This window comes from Bos javanicus, chromosome 15 (genome assembly GCF_032452875.1).
Source record: "Bos javanicus breed banteng chromosome 15, ARS-OSU_banteng_1.0, whole genome shotgun sequence".
NCBI classification, from domain to species: Eukaryota; Metazoa; Chordata; class Mammalia; order Artiodactyla; family Bovidae; genus Bos; species Bos javanicus.
The window spans coordinates 6019100-6038330 of NC_083882.1; the positions used below are offsets into that span (position 1 = coordinate 6019100).

Below are 19231 nucleotides of genomic sequence, written 5' to 3' on the forward strand. Positions count from 1 at the left end.
GGATGCAGGTGGTGCCCACAGACATCATGCTGCCTGCTCTGCTACCTCTGTAATGTGACAAGCTTGCACACAGCATTAGTTAGTCTTTTGCAGATTAAAACAAACTGATGTTCAGAGGTTACCTAACTTGTCCAAAATCACACAGCTAGAAATTTAATCTCTATTTGATGCCAAAGTGATTTTGCACCATTTCTGCATGCTATCTTTAAGTCACGATCCATTTAAATCAGAGCCAGGAACAAGAGGATGACTCTAGTTAACCAGAATGCACAGAGAATGCAGAATTTAATATTTCAGTTAACAAAGAACATCTCTCTTGCGCTAACTTATTCAAAAGCTTTCTAACAATTACCAGTGTACCTTGCAACCTAAGTCAGCACAGAATAATGTACTGTTTCCTTGATGACTCAGGATCTTACGTGTCCCAGCAGCATCGTTATAAGCGGCATTCGTTTCTGAGAAATGTCCAAGTGAATGCAGAAGAAGGTGATAGGGGTGAGCGTGTGGGGAGCCCAGAATTACTGAGGACAAATTAAGTATATTCTATTCCTTTACCTTTCCTGCAAGTAGAATGGACAAGGCCCCAAATTGAGACTTATCAAAGGTTTCACTTGAGATGGGTTCAGATTAATCATGTCTACTCCAATTCGTGGAATTATTAATAGCTGACAAAATGCATTAAAAGTGATTGTTTTTCCTCCTTTTGCCACTTGATAAATGGCAAAGAATGAAGCTTTCCCTGACTCCTGTGTCCTACTGTGTTACCCCATCATCAGGGGAGAAAGGAGCTGTATAATTACCTTTTGAGACATGAATCATCCTTACTCTGAGGGCCCAGACCTGTTTGACTCTATAAAAGCAGCTCAAGGTTGAAGTGCAAACATGCACTGTCTCGCGTCCCCCAGGGTTACTATAATTACCGATCCACCAAGAGGAGATGAAGATGCTCCCTGCATCTGGCCTTGCTGTCCTCCTCGTCACCGCTCTGAAGTTTTCCACCGCAGCCCCCTCCCTACCTGCAGCCTCCCCCAGGACCTCAAGGAACAACTACCGCCTTGCACAGGTTGGTGAATCTTTGCACAATTCCCTCTTCCCCCTCCTGCCCCAGAAAATCTAAAGAGGATAATAATAAGAAAATCAGGAATATCTGTTGTGGTTTTGAAATCATCTTCTAAGTCCACTGAAGCCTGATGGATACGATTCCCTGTTCAGCTAAGACTGGTGTCTAGTACACGCTGAGTGTCTGTGTTGCAAGATTGCATAAATAAAGGAATGAATATCTATCCAGATATTTTGCTGCACACAGAATTTGAGGGGGCTTGCAAAAATACAGGCATTACAGAAAGACAAAAGAAGTGTTTGAGGAACAACGTAGAAGGAAAACTATAAGAAAAATAAAAAACAAAGTGTAAGATTTGCACAGTAGCTGCTGCTGCTGCTGCTAAGTGGCTTCAGTCGTGTCTGACTCTGTGCGACCCCATAGATGGCAGCCCACCAGGCTCCCCCGTCCCTGGGATTCTCCAGGCAAGAACACTGGAGTGGGTTGCCATTTCCTTCTCCAATGCATGAAAGTGAAAAGTGAAAGTGAACTCGCTCAGTCGTGTCCGACTCTTAGCGACCCCATGGACTGCAGCCCACCAGGCTCCTCCATCCATGGGATTTTCCAGGCAAGAGTACTGGAGTGGGGTGCCATCGCCTTCTCCACTGCACAGTAGGGGTGGGTTGCAAATTTAGTGCTAAGATTCCTAACAGTCACAACAGAAAGATTTCCTGTGTTCATTTTTCAGAAAAATGGCTTTTATACTCAGGGCAAATTTGATCAAAATTTGAAACGAACCGGCCAACCCACTTCTCATGCCAAGGTCTTTCCTCTCCAAAGCATATTCCCAAAGTCCCTTATTTACTTACACTTTCTGTATCTTTCTCTTTCAAAATCTCTCCCAACTGACTGTTGGCAAGGATTGAATACAAATAATTCATTCAGCATACCAGAATTCCTTCAAAGACTAAGAGTGACTCAAAGTGATTCAATGTATATTTGCTTCCAAGCATTTTTTGGGTGTTTTTTTTTGGGGGGGGTGGGGGTGGTGGGAGGGATTTTTTTGCTTTTGTTTTTTTTTACATTTAAAACAAAGATGTCAAACTTTAGCCTAAAGAAATAAACCTTCAGTGGAGGAATTTCCAACGTTCGTGAAAGGTGTGTAGTGAGACGTTTTTGCACCAAGGCCTCTGTTTTGTATATCTGTCACAAAGACAGCATACTTGTGATTGCAGCCCTGCTGGGGATTGCTTTCCTACCTGCCAGGCTACACTCGTGGGCTGCTTTTTCTGTACACATCGCGTGGCCCTACTGATGGCTCATGCCACTCTTGCTTTCTAACTGATCAGTCCCCCTGCCACACCGGTCGTTCAATGTTTTGAATATCAGCTCTCCATATAAACAGCACAGTGGGTGCCGAGTACAGAGCAGTCGAGTTGAACGTTCTTTGACTTGAAACCACTTTCAGACGAACTAAATTCTAAATAACATATCTCAGAATATTACCTGGGTCTATTTCCAATCGTATTTTGCCACCAGCCTTTGCCTCCCTTCTCCTGACATGTGATTGTCGCTTACCCAGTTTCATGCCACTGGACTTCCAGAAGGAGTGTCATACTGAGGTTAGAACTGATCTGGTGGCTGAAAAACCATGGTTTTGTCCAGGTTCAGATAGGCTATGGTCATCGGGCCCAAACCGGCCACCCTTGTTTGTTTACAAATCATCTTCTGCATTTGTACCGCAATGGTGGAAATCACGTGATGAAACAGAAAATATTAATTATCGGACCTTTCAGAAAACAGTTAACTGACCCCATAGTGGTCTATGCAGGAATAAGGCCAGCCAGCCTTGAAAGAAATCTGTCCTTGCTAAGAGTATTAGGAAAGAATTAGGTGTTCTTGGAATGTTAGGGGTCTCTAGTGACCCCCTGGGGCTTCTCTGGTGACTCAGATGGTAAAGAATCTGCCTGCAGTGTGGAAGACCTGGGTTTGATCCCTGGGTGGGGAAGATTCCCCAGAGAAGGGAATGGCCTGGGAAATCCCGTGAACAGAGGAACCTGGAGGGCTACAATCCATGGGGTTGCAGAGTCAGACACGACTGAGTAACTAACACTGTCATTTTCACAGTGACCCCTTACTCTTTCTCTCCAAAGCAAGTCAGCCCCCTTCAGTTTCCCTTATGACATACTTTGAAAGACCTTTGACCAAGGATCAAGGAAACTTGTTGACACCTGGCAAACAGGCCTTCTCCTGCCTGCAGGGGCCCTAGGCGTCAGCTCCAGGAAGGAAAGGGTATCACTCTTCAGCAGGCTGGTATGATCTAGGCAAACCTCCTAAGTGCATCCCAATGACTAGAAAAAATTACTGTCCCACCTTATAGTTTAAAGAAATAGCTAACAACTCAGGCAACAATACAACAAATAAAATGACATGAAAATAGACTTATTTCATAAAACAGCTTAAGTTTATTCATTTACCAATTATTTATTGAATGGCTTCCCTGATAGCTCAGTTGGTAAAAGAATCCGCCTGCAATGCAGGAGACCCCGGTTCGATTCCTCAGTCGGGAAGATCCGCTGGAGAAGAGATAGGCTACCCATTCCGGTTTTCTTGGGCTTTCCTGGTGGCTCAGCTGGTAAAGAATGCCCCTGCAATGCAGGAGACCTGAATTTATCCCTGGGTCAGGAAGATCCCCTGGAGGAGGGAAATGCTACCCACTCCAGTATTCTGGCCTGGAGAATTCCATGGACTGTATAGTCCATGGGTCGCAAAGAGTTGGATACGACTGAGCAACTTTCACTTTCACCCTTTCACTTACTATATGCTATGTGCCAGGGTTTGTCCTAAGCAGTGGAGAAACATCAGTGAACAAAACAAGTAAAGTTCCTGTTCTTCCAGCACTGACATGGGCATGACGGAGGAGTGGGAAGAGCTGGGAGGAGACAAGCCAGGCAATCAATAAGTGTCCATGTGATATTAAAAAATAAATTTACCAGGATGATAGAGAGTTACTAGGGCCCTGGAGGGGGAGAGGGGCATTCTCACCTGAGTAGTCCAGGAAGGCTTCTCTGAGGAGGGGATATTTGCAATGAACCTGAACTCTGTAAAGAACTATGTGGACCTGAACTTCTTGGTCGTGTGAAGATCTGGAGACAGAGCTGTCAAAGCAGAGGAAAGAGTATGAATGCAGCAGCCGGGGCAGCAGGCCAGATTGCAGGAGGACACCGCTGAGTCCAGAGTCAGGCCAGCACATACCGGGGCCTGGGCCTCCACCCTGCTCGCTTCTCTCTCGATCGCTCACCAAGAGCAGGCAAACGGTTCCCTGTGCCTGGGAACTCCAGGCAGGAAATGTTTCCAAGTGCTAGTCACTTCTTCCTCCAGGAACACAATAGTCTATTCTTGAAAAGATAAACAGGTTTGTAATTGATTTATTTCATGCCCACTTGTATCTTTTCAATTCTCATTGGCTAGTTATCACAAAGGCTTGGCAAATGATGAAATAATTAGTCTCATCATATAGCGTTTTAGCCTATTGTTTGTTTTTAAATAGTAATATCAATATGACATTTAATACAGGCTGTTAAGTTGTCTTTAAAATAATAGAAGCTTTTATTATCACATTATTATGAACTTATGGAGAAGGCAATGGCAACCCACACCAGTATTCTTGCCTAGAGAATCCATGGACAGAGGAGCCTGGTGGGCTGCTGTCCATGGGGTCGCACAGTTGGACACGACTGAAGCGACTTAGCAGCAGCAGCAGCAAGCAGCATTATGAACTTAAAAGTTGAAGAAACTAAAAAAACTTCCAAATACAAATTGTTAAATTCAGGTGCCTTTACTACCCTTTTACTTTCTGTGCATAAAGATATTTTTAAATTACCATTATACTCAAATTTTGGTTCCTTCTTTTTTGTATTATTAAATCATAATAAAATTTTAATGTTTATATATTCATAAACATCATGTTTAAAAGTGACAAATATTTCAGAAAATAAGTGAGCTATAATTTGTTCCATTTATATAGTTGGATACATGGAATATTTCCATATGAATAAGATTTCTGTGAACATCTTTGTACATCAGCTTAATTTAAAGGATTATTTTTTCAGGATAGATTTCCAGAAGTGGAATTAATGAGTAAAAGGATATGAACATGTTAAAGTCTTTCGATATATTTCAAAGCATTTTCACACTGAGCATCTCATTGGATCCTCACCTTGGTGTGGGAAGGCTAGACACTGAACCCATCTCATAGATGAGAAAACTGACACCAAAAGAAATTACAGGAATTGCCCACACTTTTTAGAACCTAGGATTTATCACACAGCTGAAAATTCACACAGTTGCCTTTCTGTGACTTTGCCAAAACAGAAAGAAATGTTGAAGACATCGTATCTTAATGTCTTCATCAAGAAGAACTTGATGAACTTGAATTTCACCTTCTCTTGAGGAGCACTTAAATCTGAGCTTTAAGCTCCTTCCTCCTGGGAGGGACACTCGGAAGGCACACTCAGTAAGAGCTGGGCGGGATGAGAGCTTCTGGGCCTGTTCTCCAGGCCTCTGCTATTCTAATTTCTGGAAAGAGGATCACCCAAACACCAGCGGCAGGCTCCTGCGGTTTTACCAGTGGGAATGAGGAGGTGGAGGCATGTAGGACAGTTCTGGGGAAGCCTCAAATCCTTGGCCCAGATGATCCCACAACCAAGAGCTGAGCCAACAGCACGCAAGTGTTAGAACAGAACACACAGATCTAAGTGTGCATCTTTGTGCCTAACTGAACATTTTGACTCTGGAAAGCATGCTAAAACCTCGTCGGTAACCTCGTCGGTAATTTTAGCAATAAAGTGCACAGAAAACATTGGCCTCTCTGTACCTCGGAACACCTGATAATTCTTCAAAGAAGCATATTTGCTATATTTTGCCTAAAGGATAGGACCTCAAATTGTAACTGAACATCCACCCTGTGTCTGGAACTGGGTGAGGCCACAGCCGTAGCTGTGAAGGCATCATCACGCCCAGCAGGGAGGACCGTGAGACCCCCGGGTGGGAGTGATGAGAAGGCCGTGGACTGTGTGCACGGCGGCCGGTGCTTCCTCGTGTAGGAGCCGAGTCCTGCGGGAGCACCCAGCGGGGAGCAACTCACCCGCTCACCGCAGCAACCAGTCCTGGTGCTCTAAGGAGAAATCGTTTCTGATTCTACCTTTACTTCATTGAAGATGGTTTGCATCCTATTTACTATCACTGGCCTTAAACTTCTTGAGCTGCAGGCCTAGCCTCTTGTGTGCATTTTTAAGAAGAACCATTTTATTGTAAAAATTTTATTGCTATATGTTCATAGCAAACATATATATATATATATATAACATATATGATTTTTAAAGTATTATTCTTAATTCCATCACCAACATATCACAATTGTTAATCCCTTAGTCTATATTTTTCAAAATACTTTCTATGACTCAGGGCTGGGACTAGGACAAAAGACTGCTGAAGGTTAGATCCTATCTTTATTTAAAATTTTAATATTTTTTCCACCGTGAATTTTTTTGTCTTTTTAAGTTTTTTTCCAAAAATATTGCATTTGATATTATTTTTCTGGATCACTGTTTTTGGCAGCCCCCACCCACTTCCTCACCTCATCCTAGTTTACCACTGTATGTCTGTGTGTATTCATATGCACATATTTCTATTTACAAACTTGGCTTGTACTATAATAATAATAGTGATAAATCCCTTTTCACTTAATGCATAGTAAGCATCTTCTTCAGTTCAGTTTAGTCGCTCAGTCATGTCTGACTCTCTGCAACCCCATGGGCTGCAGCACACCAGGCCTCCCTGTCCATCACCACCTCCCATAGTCTACTCAAACGCATGTCCAGTGAGCTGGTGATGCCATCCAACCATCTCATCCTCTGTCGTCCCCTTCTGCTTTCAATCTTTCCCAGCATCAAGGTCTTTTCAAATGAATCAGTTCTTCGCAGCTGGTGGCCAAAGCATCTTCTTATGGGACTATATTTTGTGAAATGAAAATCAGAGTTTAGAGTGTAACTGTAACACATACTCTAACAGGAAACAAAATATTTGAAATTTAAACAGCCTCAGAATATATGGAGCACAGAGCTCCACACAGAGGTCACCTCTAAAGAGTGTGATTCAGACTCACCATGAGCCTTGTATGACTACAGCATCTGCTTGAGCAAACAGAACAGCTCAGAGAATCAACGTCATCTCGCCAAAAGAATTAGAAAAAAAAGAAACATAAATGTGTATATCAGATAGCTTAACGAGACACGGAAATGAAAGCAAATAGTCACACCTCTGTTCAGGGCACCTCCTGTGGGTTCCAGGGCTCCCTCACCCTTTTTCTCCTCTTGGGTTCTCATCTCACTAAGATTTTACCAAGAACCACCACCAGGGAAGTGAGGTCTGCTCACAAGCAGGCCAAGGACTAAGGGCTGGTTGAGCCCACGGGAAGGACACAGTAAGGACACAGAGCACCTTGTCTAAACAAGTGAGTCTTACTCCTTTTCACTTTTTGCTTAACAATTACAGCTTATGTTGACACCAGAAATCTTTGGGATATAGGAAAGGATAAAGACAAATTGTCACCCATAATTTTATAACTCAGAGAGAAGCAAGATTAATATTCAGATATATTTCCTTCCATTATTTATGTTACTTATGTTCACTATATTAAATTATATGTGCTAATTACCAATGCATTGATTAGTGTGTTAACTTTAAATGTTAATATACATGCTAACATTATTATCGATATATTAACATACAGATGTAATAAACATAAATGAAATACATATACGTTATATGATTTGGTTTATGTATGAAATTGTGATTATAATCTGTATAAAGATTTCACTTCTGCTCTTCTCAGTGTATTGCCATTATATTGAATCATTATACATGCCACTAAATATTTTCCAAAAACGTGATATTAGCAGAGGCCTAGTATTATTTCATATCAATATATAATAATGTATCTAACACATTCCCTATTGTTAGATATTAAGATTACTTCCAATATTTTATTATTTATACATAAATATATTTAACAAAAATGAATAATACACATAGTTTATATAGAACATAATAAAACAGTTTCTGAATATAGTTCATATGATATACAAATAATATTATTTATATACAACAAACACCTTATAACATATAAACATTTATGTTTAATAAAATACAGATATAAATCTTTAGCTGCTTTCTGTTTTCCTGAAACAAGTTGGGTGGATGAAATTCCTAGGACAACAGAACACATTAAACCTGCATTTGCATGACTATGTTATTCACTTCACCTAAGAACTCATACAGAGTGTTTTGAGTGATATATTAGGGGTTTTAAGCCTTTAAACGCAAATGAAAACATTATATTTATGACTAATTTTCTAATATTTGCTTCAAGGGACAAAGAGTCAGTCCTAGAAAACCTGCCCCTTGAAAAACACCCCACATATCCAACACACCTGAATTATTTAAAAGTCTCAGCCAGGAAACAGATTGACACCTACTGCTTCACATAAAAGGAGAGACGGCACTATGAGGCCTCACAGAGCTAAGAACTCACTGATCTTACATAGGGTACAATGAAAAGGCAACACTGAACAGTTGCTTACAGAGAAATAGGATAGTCTTTATTTTGCAAATTGGTAAAGACTTCAATACAAGTAAATGGGCTGTGGGGAAAATGTTCACATTATTTTCTTTCTAATTTTTTTCCCCTCTTAAAATAGCAGTTCATTGTAGAAAAAGCACAAAATGCATGCAAATAAAAAAATCTAAAATCCCACCTCCCAAAGATAATTGTTGTTAATAACTTGGACTTATCTATCTAAGCTTTATCTATGCAAATACATCTAATTTATTTTTCCAAAAGTGGCAAATGCTGTGCAGACTGTCTTTAGCATAACAAGAATACTGTCCTGCCTTACCTGAGCATGAGTGTTGCTCAGAGCTTGTGCTGTAGACGTCAGCCTGCCTCTCCGTTTCAGGCGTACCTTGACAAGTATTACACAAAGAAAGGAGGGCCCCAGATTGGGGAGATGGTTGCAAGAGGAGGCAATTCCACGGTTAAAAAGATTAAGGAGCTGCAGGAGTTCTTCGGCCTCCGAGTCACCGGGAAGTTAGACCGAGCTACCATGGACGTGATCAAGAGGCCTCGCTGTGGAGTTCCCGACGTGGCCAACTATCGCCTCTTCCCAGGTGAACCCAAATGGAAAAAAAATACTTTGACATACAGGTAATGAGATCGAGTCTTTCCAAATTCAGAAAGAAATAGCCTCCCTCTCCTTCTTTTCTTTTAAAAGTATCTTCCTTCTGATGTGTATAAAAATCATGACTCATCCCAATCATAAGAGAGAATGAGAACTTTTTTGGTCTACTCCTTAGACACGAGAATTCACGAGAAAACATGACTTCGAGATTGTCATGAGTGGCCACTTTAGGTATAACAATTTTACCAGTTTAGAGACAACACGTTTTTCCATATAGAAAATGAATCTTGCCTAACATTTAAAACCTGATGGTACCAACCAGCTTTCTTAAAATAATCTTCTAAATTAGAAGTAAAACTCACCTAATAAATTAATTTTTACTAATTCCAAAAATAATTTATTGGCAATTTGTTAAATGTCTGCCATAGGCATTCAGTTCTGGAGGTAAAAGGTAAGTACATCATTTTCCCTCGCCTTTTGGGGAAAAATACATGCAAATAGCCGCAGCTCCGGGTGAGAGATGTGAAATCACAAGTCTAAGGAGAGAGCTGTGACAGCATGTGGAGGAGCTACCAGGTCACCCAGGGATGGCCCGTGACATCCGCGCCTGACCCAGCACCCGCACAGCCCTCCCCACCCCACCCCCCCCCCGGCCATCCTCCCGTTTCTTCCTGCCGGAGGGGGAACAAGGATTCTGCATCAGCCAAGGGGACTCACCCAGCCAGAACCGACCCTGCACTGTGCTTGGGGGTCTCAGGCCTGAACTCGAACCCCGCAGCCCATATCCATTTGCGGGGCCAATGCTGGCTCCCTTCCCACTCAGTCCACCTCAGATAGACCGACCTTGGCGCTTCCTAATTATTACAGTGCATTTTACTGTTATCAATGTTCTGTTGGGGAGGTGAGTTACAGGTCTTATCTGTGTGATGGAAATGACCTGCTGCAGCTCATCTAGTCCCAACATCTAGTCCTACCAGGTTCGCTGGTGGCAGGCTGGTAGCTGAAGTTAGCTGTAGTGAAGAGTGTTTCTAACATGGTGATCAGCAAACCCAGCGCGGGGAGGGGGCTGGCTACAGAGCCAGCTGTTACACTGCCCCAGCACTCTGGTGACTCCTTGTGACCGCTGAGGGCCCAACCCAGAGATCAGATGATTCCTCTGTTAGTTGCTATGAGCCTCTGAGTCCATAAGGTGGCACTCTGAATACAGCTATTAGTTTCTGCCTCAGTTTAAGAATGCCTCAAAGATCTTTCTTGGGGGGAAAAAAAAAAACACCTAAAAGAAACAGAGCACCCACAAGATTACGAGGTAAGAAAGGAAATTTTTATATAAACTCATGAAATCTTTCCCATCATCTCCTAAACTGTGTCATAGGAAGTTTTCCTAAACTGTGTAAACTTTCCTAAACATTTCCTAAACTGTAAACATTTCCTAGCACATCGTCTATGATTACGTTCGTGCTAAATCACTTCGGTCGTGTCCGACTCCTTGCAACCCCATGGACTATAGCCCACCAGGTTCCTCTAGCCATGGGATTGTCTAGGCAAGAATAGCGGTTTCCACGCCCTTCTCCCGGGGATCTTCTCGGCGCAGGGATCAAACCCACTTCTCTTTTGTCTCCTGCATTGGCTGGCGGGTTCTTTACCACTAGCGCCACCTGGGAAGCCATAGTCTGTGATTACGCACAGCAAAGACAAGCTAACTTGGGATTTGAAGTATAGTATTCTTGTGGTAATATTCTCTGGGCAGTCCCCAAAACCCCTCAACACACCCACACTGACCATCCACTTCCTCCTGAACAACTCACCTTCTCCTCCCCTCCCCTTCTCCAAAAAAAAAAGGAAACTAGAGACTACCTTAGCTCTGTGAACCTACTGGATCTCAGAATAACTTCTTTCAACATAGCCCAGAGGACTGAAAGGATTTCCCTGTAGCTCAAACGGTAAAGAATGTGCCTGCGATGCAGGAGACCAGGGCTCGATCCCTGGGTCAGGAAGAGCCTTTGGAGGAAGGAAACGGCAATCCACTCCAGTATTCTTGCCTGGAGATTTCCATGGACAGAGAAGCCTGCTGGGCTATAGTTCATCAGGTCACAGAGACTTGGACAGGACTGAGCGACTGACACACACACAGAGGACTGAAAGGGCTCCCCAGGTGGTGGCAGTGGTAAAGAACCCTCCTGCCAAAGCAGGTAGACGTAAGAGATGGGGGCTCAGTCCCTAAGTTGAGAAGATCCTCGGGAGGAGGGCATGGCAACCCACCCCAGTATTCTTGCCTGGAGAATCCCATGGACAGAGGAGCCTGGTGGGCTACAGTCCATAGGGTCCCACAGAGTAGGACAGACTGAAGCAACTTAGCACGCAGAGGACTGAAAAAGATGAAATATAGCCTAGTGCTTATGTGCATAAACTTTGGAGCCATGAAGAACTGGGCTCAGTTCCTGACTACGCATGAAACATAGAGTGATACTATTACCTCTGAAGGTAGCTGTGAGGGTTAGTGGGCATTCCACATTGAAAAGTGCCTGGAACCGGTCCAGCCCTTAGCGTGTGTTCCCAGAACGTTGGCTGTCATCACTGCTGCTGTATCCATCTCTAGACCCTCTTGGCAAGGACCTCTGTCCACGTGCTCTTCCTTTCTGGTCCACCCCTTCTCCATGCCTGTTTTCTCCAGCCCAGCACTCACAGGCCACTATGTGGGGATGGATAACTTATCTACAGTATGAGAGAATTTGGGGATGCTAACTATACAAAGCCATGACAAATCACAGATTCATATTATGCTGTGGGAGTGGCAAATTCGGAAAACACTAACTGGTCCCTTTAAGAGTCCTGGTTCCCCCTCTGGACACTCTAGCTCCCTCCTCTTGGACCCAGTTCCTAGAGTGAGAGATCTTATTCCTTTCCTCTCAGTTGCTGGGTTTGGCTATTTCCCCTCCTCTCTGTGGGACATGGTCCCTTCCTTTGGGGCCTCCGGGACAACTACTGTTGATTTCTGGCTGAGACTGCACCACCTGCATCAGAATAGCCTGGGACACTTGTTAAAACGCAAATTTCTTGATCGCACTTGTGTGTTTAACAAGCTTTCTGAGTTGTTATCACGGGTCCTAAACTTTGAGAACAACTGAGTAGGCCCTAAAAAACACTAGCTTTTATTCATTAGTTCATCCATTTAGCAAGTGTTTGCTCAGCACCTATTATGTGCAAGGGCCAGGGCTAGGACCTGGAGAAGGTAGAGTATGTGTCTGGCTCTCAAGGTGGGCATTTACAGAATTCACTTCTAACTCTATTCACTTCTAACTCGCCCCCACTATTCAACCTGAGCCCAAGTTCCCCCAGGTTTCAATTCCTTTCTTCCACCCTTCCTTTATGGCAGCTTAGAATCCCCAGCGCTTGGGTTCCAGAGTGGCACGTCCTAGAAAAACACCAACTGTCTCTACCCACTGTATCCAAAAAGCTCTATACTTTTCCTTCCAATGTCATTGTCAGAGCAGGACTTGATGAAAGAAAGACTTGAGCCTTTTTCAGCCCAAGTGAGCATCCTTGTGACAAGCTAGCACTTCCTCTTTTAAGATGTACATTATTTTAAGAAAAAACATTCCCCCATGGCCCTGGGGAAAACCTGCTTGTCTTTGAGTAAGAATTTGCAAAACCTCAAAACTCTTTGTCTTTATTTTTTACAATTGAAAAATTTTGGTCTCTTTAGGGGAAAAAGATTCCTTCTCAATTAAAACCGCTTTAGAAAAAATGGACTTCTAGCTACTCATAAAGTTACACAGGTATTATTCTTTCCAATTAGTGATGTATAATAACAATAAAAGTCAAACGGTTTCAGTATCAGAAATCTCAAATTTTTCATTTCACTCCCTTCATTTTTCTTAAGTTAGCATGTTTCAGTAATGTAATAAAGATGAAAGCAAAATAAGAATTATTATTTTGGAGAAAAATCTATAAATTGTAGATTTATGGTCACTGTTTTTATTTTCAATATGAACTAGACATAACTTTCACTTTCTTCACTTAGGACCACTTGTTAAAAGGAAAACGTGTTGCTTCTGTATTGACAGAATATCCAAATACACCCCTTCCATGACCCCTGCGGAAGTGGACAGAGCCATGGAGATGGCCCTGCGGGCCTGGAGCAGCGCTGTCCCTCTGAACTTTGTCAGAATCAATGCGGGCGAAGCAGACATTATGATCTCTTTTGAAACCGGAGGTACTGTGGTGCTTCCTGGATTTTGTCTATTACTCCAGAGGAAAAATATTTCAGTACTTTTCCTCATACAATGTTTAATCCATGTGACCAGCACGCTCCTTCTCAGAACTGTGAAGGGCAGAGGCCAAGATAACGGCAAAGTCATGACCTTTATTTAGTCAGAAAACAGAGCCGGGGGAGTTCTCCACATGCTGAGCTACAGAATGGACTTGGCATAGCCCATTTTCGCTGTGGCATTGCCCCATCAGGGACGAGTTCTGTCAGGTTTAGCTCCTCTATGGCTGGGAGGCCCTCTGACCTCACCCCAGCCCCATGATGGTGTCCATCACTCCCCTTCATATTAGCCAAGGATCTGCCCCTCTGAATCCTCTCTAAGGGTCAGTCCCACAGAGCTCCTGCAGCTTTCCTGGGCAGTGGAGGTTAGGAGGGCGGCTGCCGCTGCTGTCTGGCCCACACTTCAGACGCCTGTTGGTGGAGTTGCCAGGCCTGCCACCAGCCTGCAACACTCCGTCCCTCACTTGCCCCTGTTTCAGAGAAACGGGTCTAGAAGTAAATGAAGGAAAGGCCGTTTAAGTCCTTTCCCTCTCAGCTTTCTCAGAGTCAAGGTGAGTATCCCCACCTCTTTCCCTCCACAGATAACCTTTCTAAGTGTCCTCTTTAAAGTCTTTATCCTGATTTTAATCTGATGTCACTGGGGAGAGACATGCATAGAAGCTGGGAGAGAGGACCAAGCAAGTCCTGAGCCGGAGCCCTTCAGAGGTGGCCCTGGGGTGACTGGCCCATGGTAGGTCTCGACCCTCCCACAGGGTCAAGGCCACCCCCAGGGAAGCAGCAGGGTGGTGTGGCTTGGGGCAGATTTGGGGGTGACGGAGTTAACATCTGGCTCTCTCTTGATCTTTCAAGCTGGCTCTGTTCCCTAAAACAAGTGGACTGGGCACTCTGCTGCCATTTAACCAGGATCTCAGGGCATGTACTGATTAAACAACACTGCCCTGAAACTTGCGGAGAAGGCAATGGCACCCCACTCCAGTACTCTTGCCTGGAAAATCCCGTGGGCGGAGGAGCCTGGTAGGCTGCAGTCCATGGGGTCGCTAAGAGTCGGACAAGACTGAGCGACTTCCCTTTCACTTTTCACTTTTATGCATCGGAGAAGGAAATGGCAACCCACTCCAGTGTTCTTGCCTGGAGAATCCCAGGGACGGGGGAGCCTGGTGGGCTTCCGTCTATGGGGTCACACAGAGTCGGACACGACTGAAGTGACTTAGCAGCAGTAGCAGCCCTGAAACTTGGGGAATGGCACACCAGAACTTTGTTTTGTTGGTTTTAAATAAAACAAGGTATTCTCACAAAAATCCTGAAAATCTGTGAAATGTATTCTATAATATCCTTCATTTTATTCTTCCTCCTTTCCTATTATTTTGTAATGAACTTTTAAGTAAATATAGATACTAAAACAAAAGCCTATTAAGCTTTAAAAGCTGCAATTTTATAAATACTTCTGTTGCTTTCAGGAGTTTTATGCATGAAAGTATAATAAAATTACAGAGAAATTTTCTTTCTTGTTTTGACATGTCCTTAAAATATATTGGGCTATACAAACAGAAAGCACACGCTTGTCCAATTTACTATCATCGTCTTAGCCAGATCGTATTTTTGTTTTGTTTTTTTGTTAGCAATTTTTTTTACATATACATGATATACAATGTTGTGTTAGTTTTAGTTGTACAGCAAAGTAATTCATATATATATATATGTTCTTTTTCAGATTTTTCCCCCTTATAGGTTATTATACTATACTCAAAAATGTTGAGTATAGTTCCCTGTGTGATATAGTAGTTCATTGTCAGTTACCTATTTTATACATAGAAATGTGTATATGTTAATCCCAAACTCCTAATTTGTCCCTCCCTCACTGCCACCCCCTAAATAATACATTGAAATCACTCTGCCAACATGTGTTCACAGTCCAGTGAGTGGATAAGATGGTGGCTGAATAACCATCTGCCTCTCTCCTTTTGTAATCTGCAGCATGGTCATAGTCTATAGTAGGCCATGTGCCAATTAATAGGGCAACAAATACAATAACGAAAGAACATTTTTTTTAATTTTTAATGCTTACTATCTTTAAAATACAAAATATTGCTTTTATTATTTTAATAGATCACTCACTGGTATGTGAGATTCCTCTTATAAAAAATGAATATTGAAAAGTAAATCTATTTGTATAAGAAATACCAATGCTATTCAAAAAGTTATCCATTCCCTGTGATATTATGTACCCCTCAAAATTTGCTAGAAGGACTAAATCCTGTTGGCATTTTGCCCCATATGTCTAGATCACGGGGATTCCTATCCATTTGATGGGCCTCGAGGGACTCTAGCCCATGCATTTGCACCTGGAGAAGGCCTGGGAGGAGATACACATTTCGACAATGCTGAGAAGTGGACTATGGGAACGAATGGTATATATGCACAATTCACCATAACCTGGAAAATATTGTACCTTCTTCTGGGCCTCCATCATGAAACCTTGAGGTTCAACGTCCCAAGCCACCCTTTAACTAGGGGGGCTGGCTAGGAAAAACAAGTAAGCCAAAAATCCAAAAGGGAACACCATAAGGGAAAAGAACCACCCTCAGTTGTGCTGTAGATTTGTCTGACCTCTAGTTCACAGGGTATAATCGCGAGAAACAGCAATACCCTACGCAACACACAGCAGTATTTTTCTTCAACTGCATAGTATTTTTTGTTTCTTACCTGTACTTGGAAATAGGCTACGTTCAGAAATGACCTAAGAAGAATTAGTACTTTACTGAGAAGTACAATGGGGATGGGTTAACATTTCTAGAATATCTGCATGTCATCTGGAAATCTCCAGTGTGAAACATGGGTGGATAAAAGAGAGCAGACAGGGAGCCAGTAAAGCATGCATGGACTAAATCTAGGTATTACAGCCACTGTTAGTGCTAAAGCCCTTCTTTACGGAGCACCATTGACCATGAACAAAATAAATCGATTTACATTTCCATCACCCCCTACCCCAATCCCCTCCTTGCCAAGGAGGGAAGAACTAGGCTAAAGTCAGCAAAGCTAAGGGCCAGAACACCCTACCAACATTATAATAACCCAGGTCTGAAAAGAAAATGAATGAACTATGATTTGGCATAAATTCTCCTGTGAAGACAGGAAATAGTGAAAATAAAACTCTGTGTTGATGCTGTCTTTTCCTCTCTCATATCATCCAGGTTTCAATTTATTCACCGTTGCTGCTCATGAGTTTGGTCATGCACTGGGCCTGGCCCATTCCACAGACCCGTCAGCACTGATGTACCCAACTTATAAGTATCAGAATCCCTATGGGTTCCGTCTCCCCAAGGACGATGTGAAGGGGATCCAGGCACTGTACGGTACAATCGCTACACTTTTTTGACTACAGACTCTGAAAGTGACAGGCATTTGGTTTCATGGCAAAGTGTATCCTGCCAGCCATTAACCTGCATAGGTGAAGATTAAGCTAGAAACCGCAGCCCCAACTATCCCCTCTTAGGAAGAACTTATTTACCATATATGAGTATTGCTTTCTTTTGTAAGATGAATATTTAAATTTTACATCTTTCCTCCAGAACATATTGGGCCCTCGATGGCCATAGAAAATACAATCATTTGTGTGTATTTTGAGTGTTGATCAGGGGTTAGATATTGGAAGAGGGTGGATTTTTTTATAGTTCATATATATAGTGTTTATCCATTTGCAAATAAGTGACCTTATCTCGGGGCTTCCCTGGTGGCTCAGACAGTAAAGAATCTGCCTGCAGTGCAGGAAATCCAGGTTTGATCCCTGGATCAGGAAGATCCTCTGGAGAAGGGAATTGACCTTATCTTCCTAAAAATAGTAATGATGATGGTAATAACTGTACCATTTAGTCATATAGCCAGTCTGCAGTTTCCAAATCATGGTCATCAGTATGTGATGACCTCATCACTAGCCTGAGGGATGTAAAATGTTTTCTGCATTTTATAGTTGAGAAAGCTGAGGCTCAAAGACAGTAACTATCCCAAATTATCAAAATTATCTGAAATGTTAGTATTCTTTTAAAGATGATAAAGGATTATTAGGAACTCTATATCCCATTTTCCTAAACAGAAAGACAAGTCCATTCATCCATGAGAAGAAATCTTGAAACATCACTAGACCTTGACATTTTGTCTATTTGATGGGTAAAATGCTGGAGAATCTAGGAAGCTGCCTTTCCCGTAAGCCTCAGAACCTGCTCATTCAGCATTTACTTGCAAGTACACCTGCTCTTCCACTCAGCCTAGAGAAGGGCCTGTAGAACCCAGCTCCTCCTGCCTTCCCGCATCTGGCCAGTTCATCTGTTGTTTAGACTTAGGCACACACAGCTGCAGTCAGATTTCACCTGAGGCACAAAAAAGACAAATTTCATCCCAAGAAGTGTTCAGCCAGCTGTTTCCCTTCAGAGTGGGGTCTATGCCAGTTCTGCTTCTCTCTTGAGTGACAGGAAAAAAAAAAAAAAACTGTGAATCTCTCCATATAACAAGCTAGGGCTCCAGTGTAAAACCCTTCCTGCAGCTATCAGGGAATGCTTGCTCAGTCACTAAGTCATGTCCGACTCTTTGTGACCCCATGGACTGCGGCTTCTGTCCACGGAATTCTCCAGATGAGAATACCAGAGTGGGTAGTCATGCCATTCTCCTGTGGCCCCCAAGAGGAACCCACTCCAGGTCTGTGCCTACCCTTTATGGGTCTTTGTGCCCTGGAGCATCACCACCACTCTGACAGCCACTGTTCCTCAGCCAGGAGAGGAAGTTTATATTTTGACAAGGCTGTTTTTCCACAAGTGGACAAAATACAGAAACATGGTTTTATATCGCCGAGAGGCACAAGCCTCACCTACTGCTGACCACCTTACCACCCTGAGCTTCAGCAGAGTGCTTGGAGAATTAAGAAGTGTTCAAAAACTGGCAGCGTGTTTCTGATCCGACCAGTTTCCACTTTCTGATCTTTTCCCAAAGCCTCACCCCAACCTCTGATCTTCATCCTATTGCTGACCCTTCTCCACCCAGGTCTTATCCACGTCACCCCCTGGCCTCACTCCTTCCCTGATCCCCAGCTATGGTACCAAGACTCGATACAGCACAGGGACCTGCCGGGAGCAGTGGCTTAGGCAGCCCCAGCTCACTCCTCAGTAGCTGGCAGACAGTCCTCAGGAACAGAACAGGAGATGAAAACTCAACAGCATTTCCCCCAAGGCCCGGGTCCTATGTTCCAAGAGGATCTACCAGAAGATGCCTTTAAATGGTAAACACCTCCATGGTACCTCAGGGCCCCAAGAATTTGCTCAGCCTCTCCTGGACACCTAAGAAAAAGCTTATGCACAGGGCAGGACACCCAGAAACTGTTCAAAAATAAGAAAACACACAAGAAAGATATAATCTTATTGAGAGCAAGAGTACTTTATAACCAAAAAAAAAAGAAAACCACAGAGGAAATTTTCAAAATAGATTCCTAATTTGAAACACCCATAGCTATCAAAGAAATTTGCATAATAATAAAATAATAGCTGCCATTTGGGGGGAACTTTTATTATGTGTTAAGCACTCCACTAAAAGTGTTTTTCAGGCATTATTTAATTCTCACAGAAACCTTCTGAGATAGGTACCTTTATTGCCTTTCCCCATTTTACTATGAGGAAATGGAGGCTTAGAGAGATTGAATTA

At 42.9% G+C, this 19231-nt stretch overlaps 1 protein-coding gene across 1 annotated transcript in view; it reads left to right on the top strand.

Annotated features, from left to right (window-relative positions):
• The first annotated feature begins 477 nt into the window (after positions 1-477).
• MMP20 (matrix metallopeptidase 20) overlaps positions 478-19231 on the top strand; it is a 58609-nt gene continuing 39855 nt past the window's right edge. The window contains exons 1-5 of the mRNA XM_061440100.1: positions 478-1063; positions 9058-9305; positions 13344-13492; positions 15829-15954; positions 16738-16899. Of these exons, the coding sequence (XP_061296084.1) occupies positions 938-1063; positions 9058-9305; positions 13344-13492; positions 15829-15954; positions 16738-16899 (811 nt within the window). The 5' untranslated portion in view covers positions 478-937. The remainder of the gene's footprint in view (positions 1064-9057; positions 9306-13343; positions 13493-15828; positions 15955-16737; positions 16900-19231) is intronic.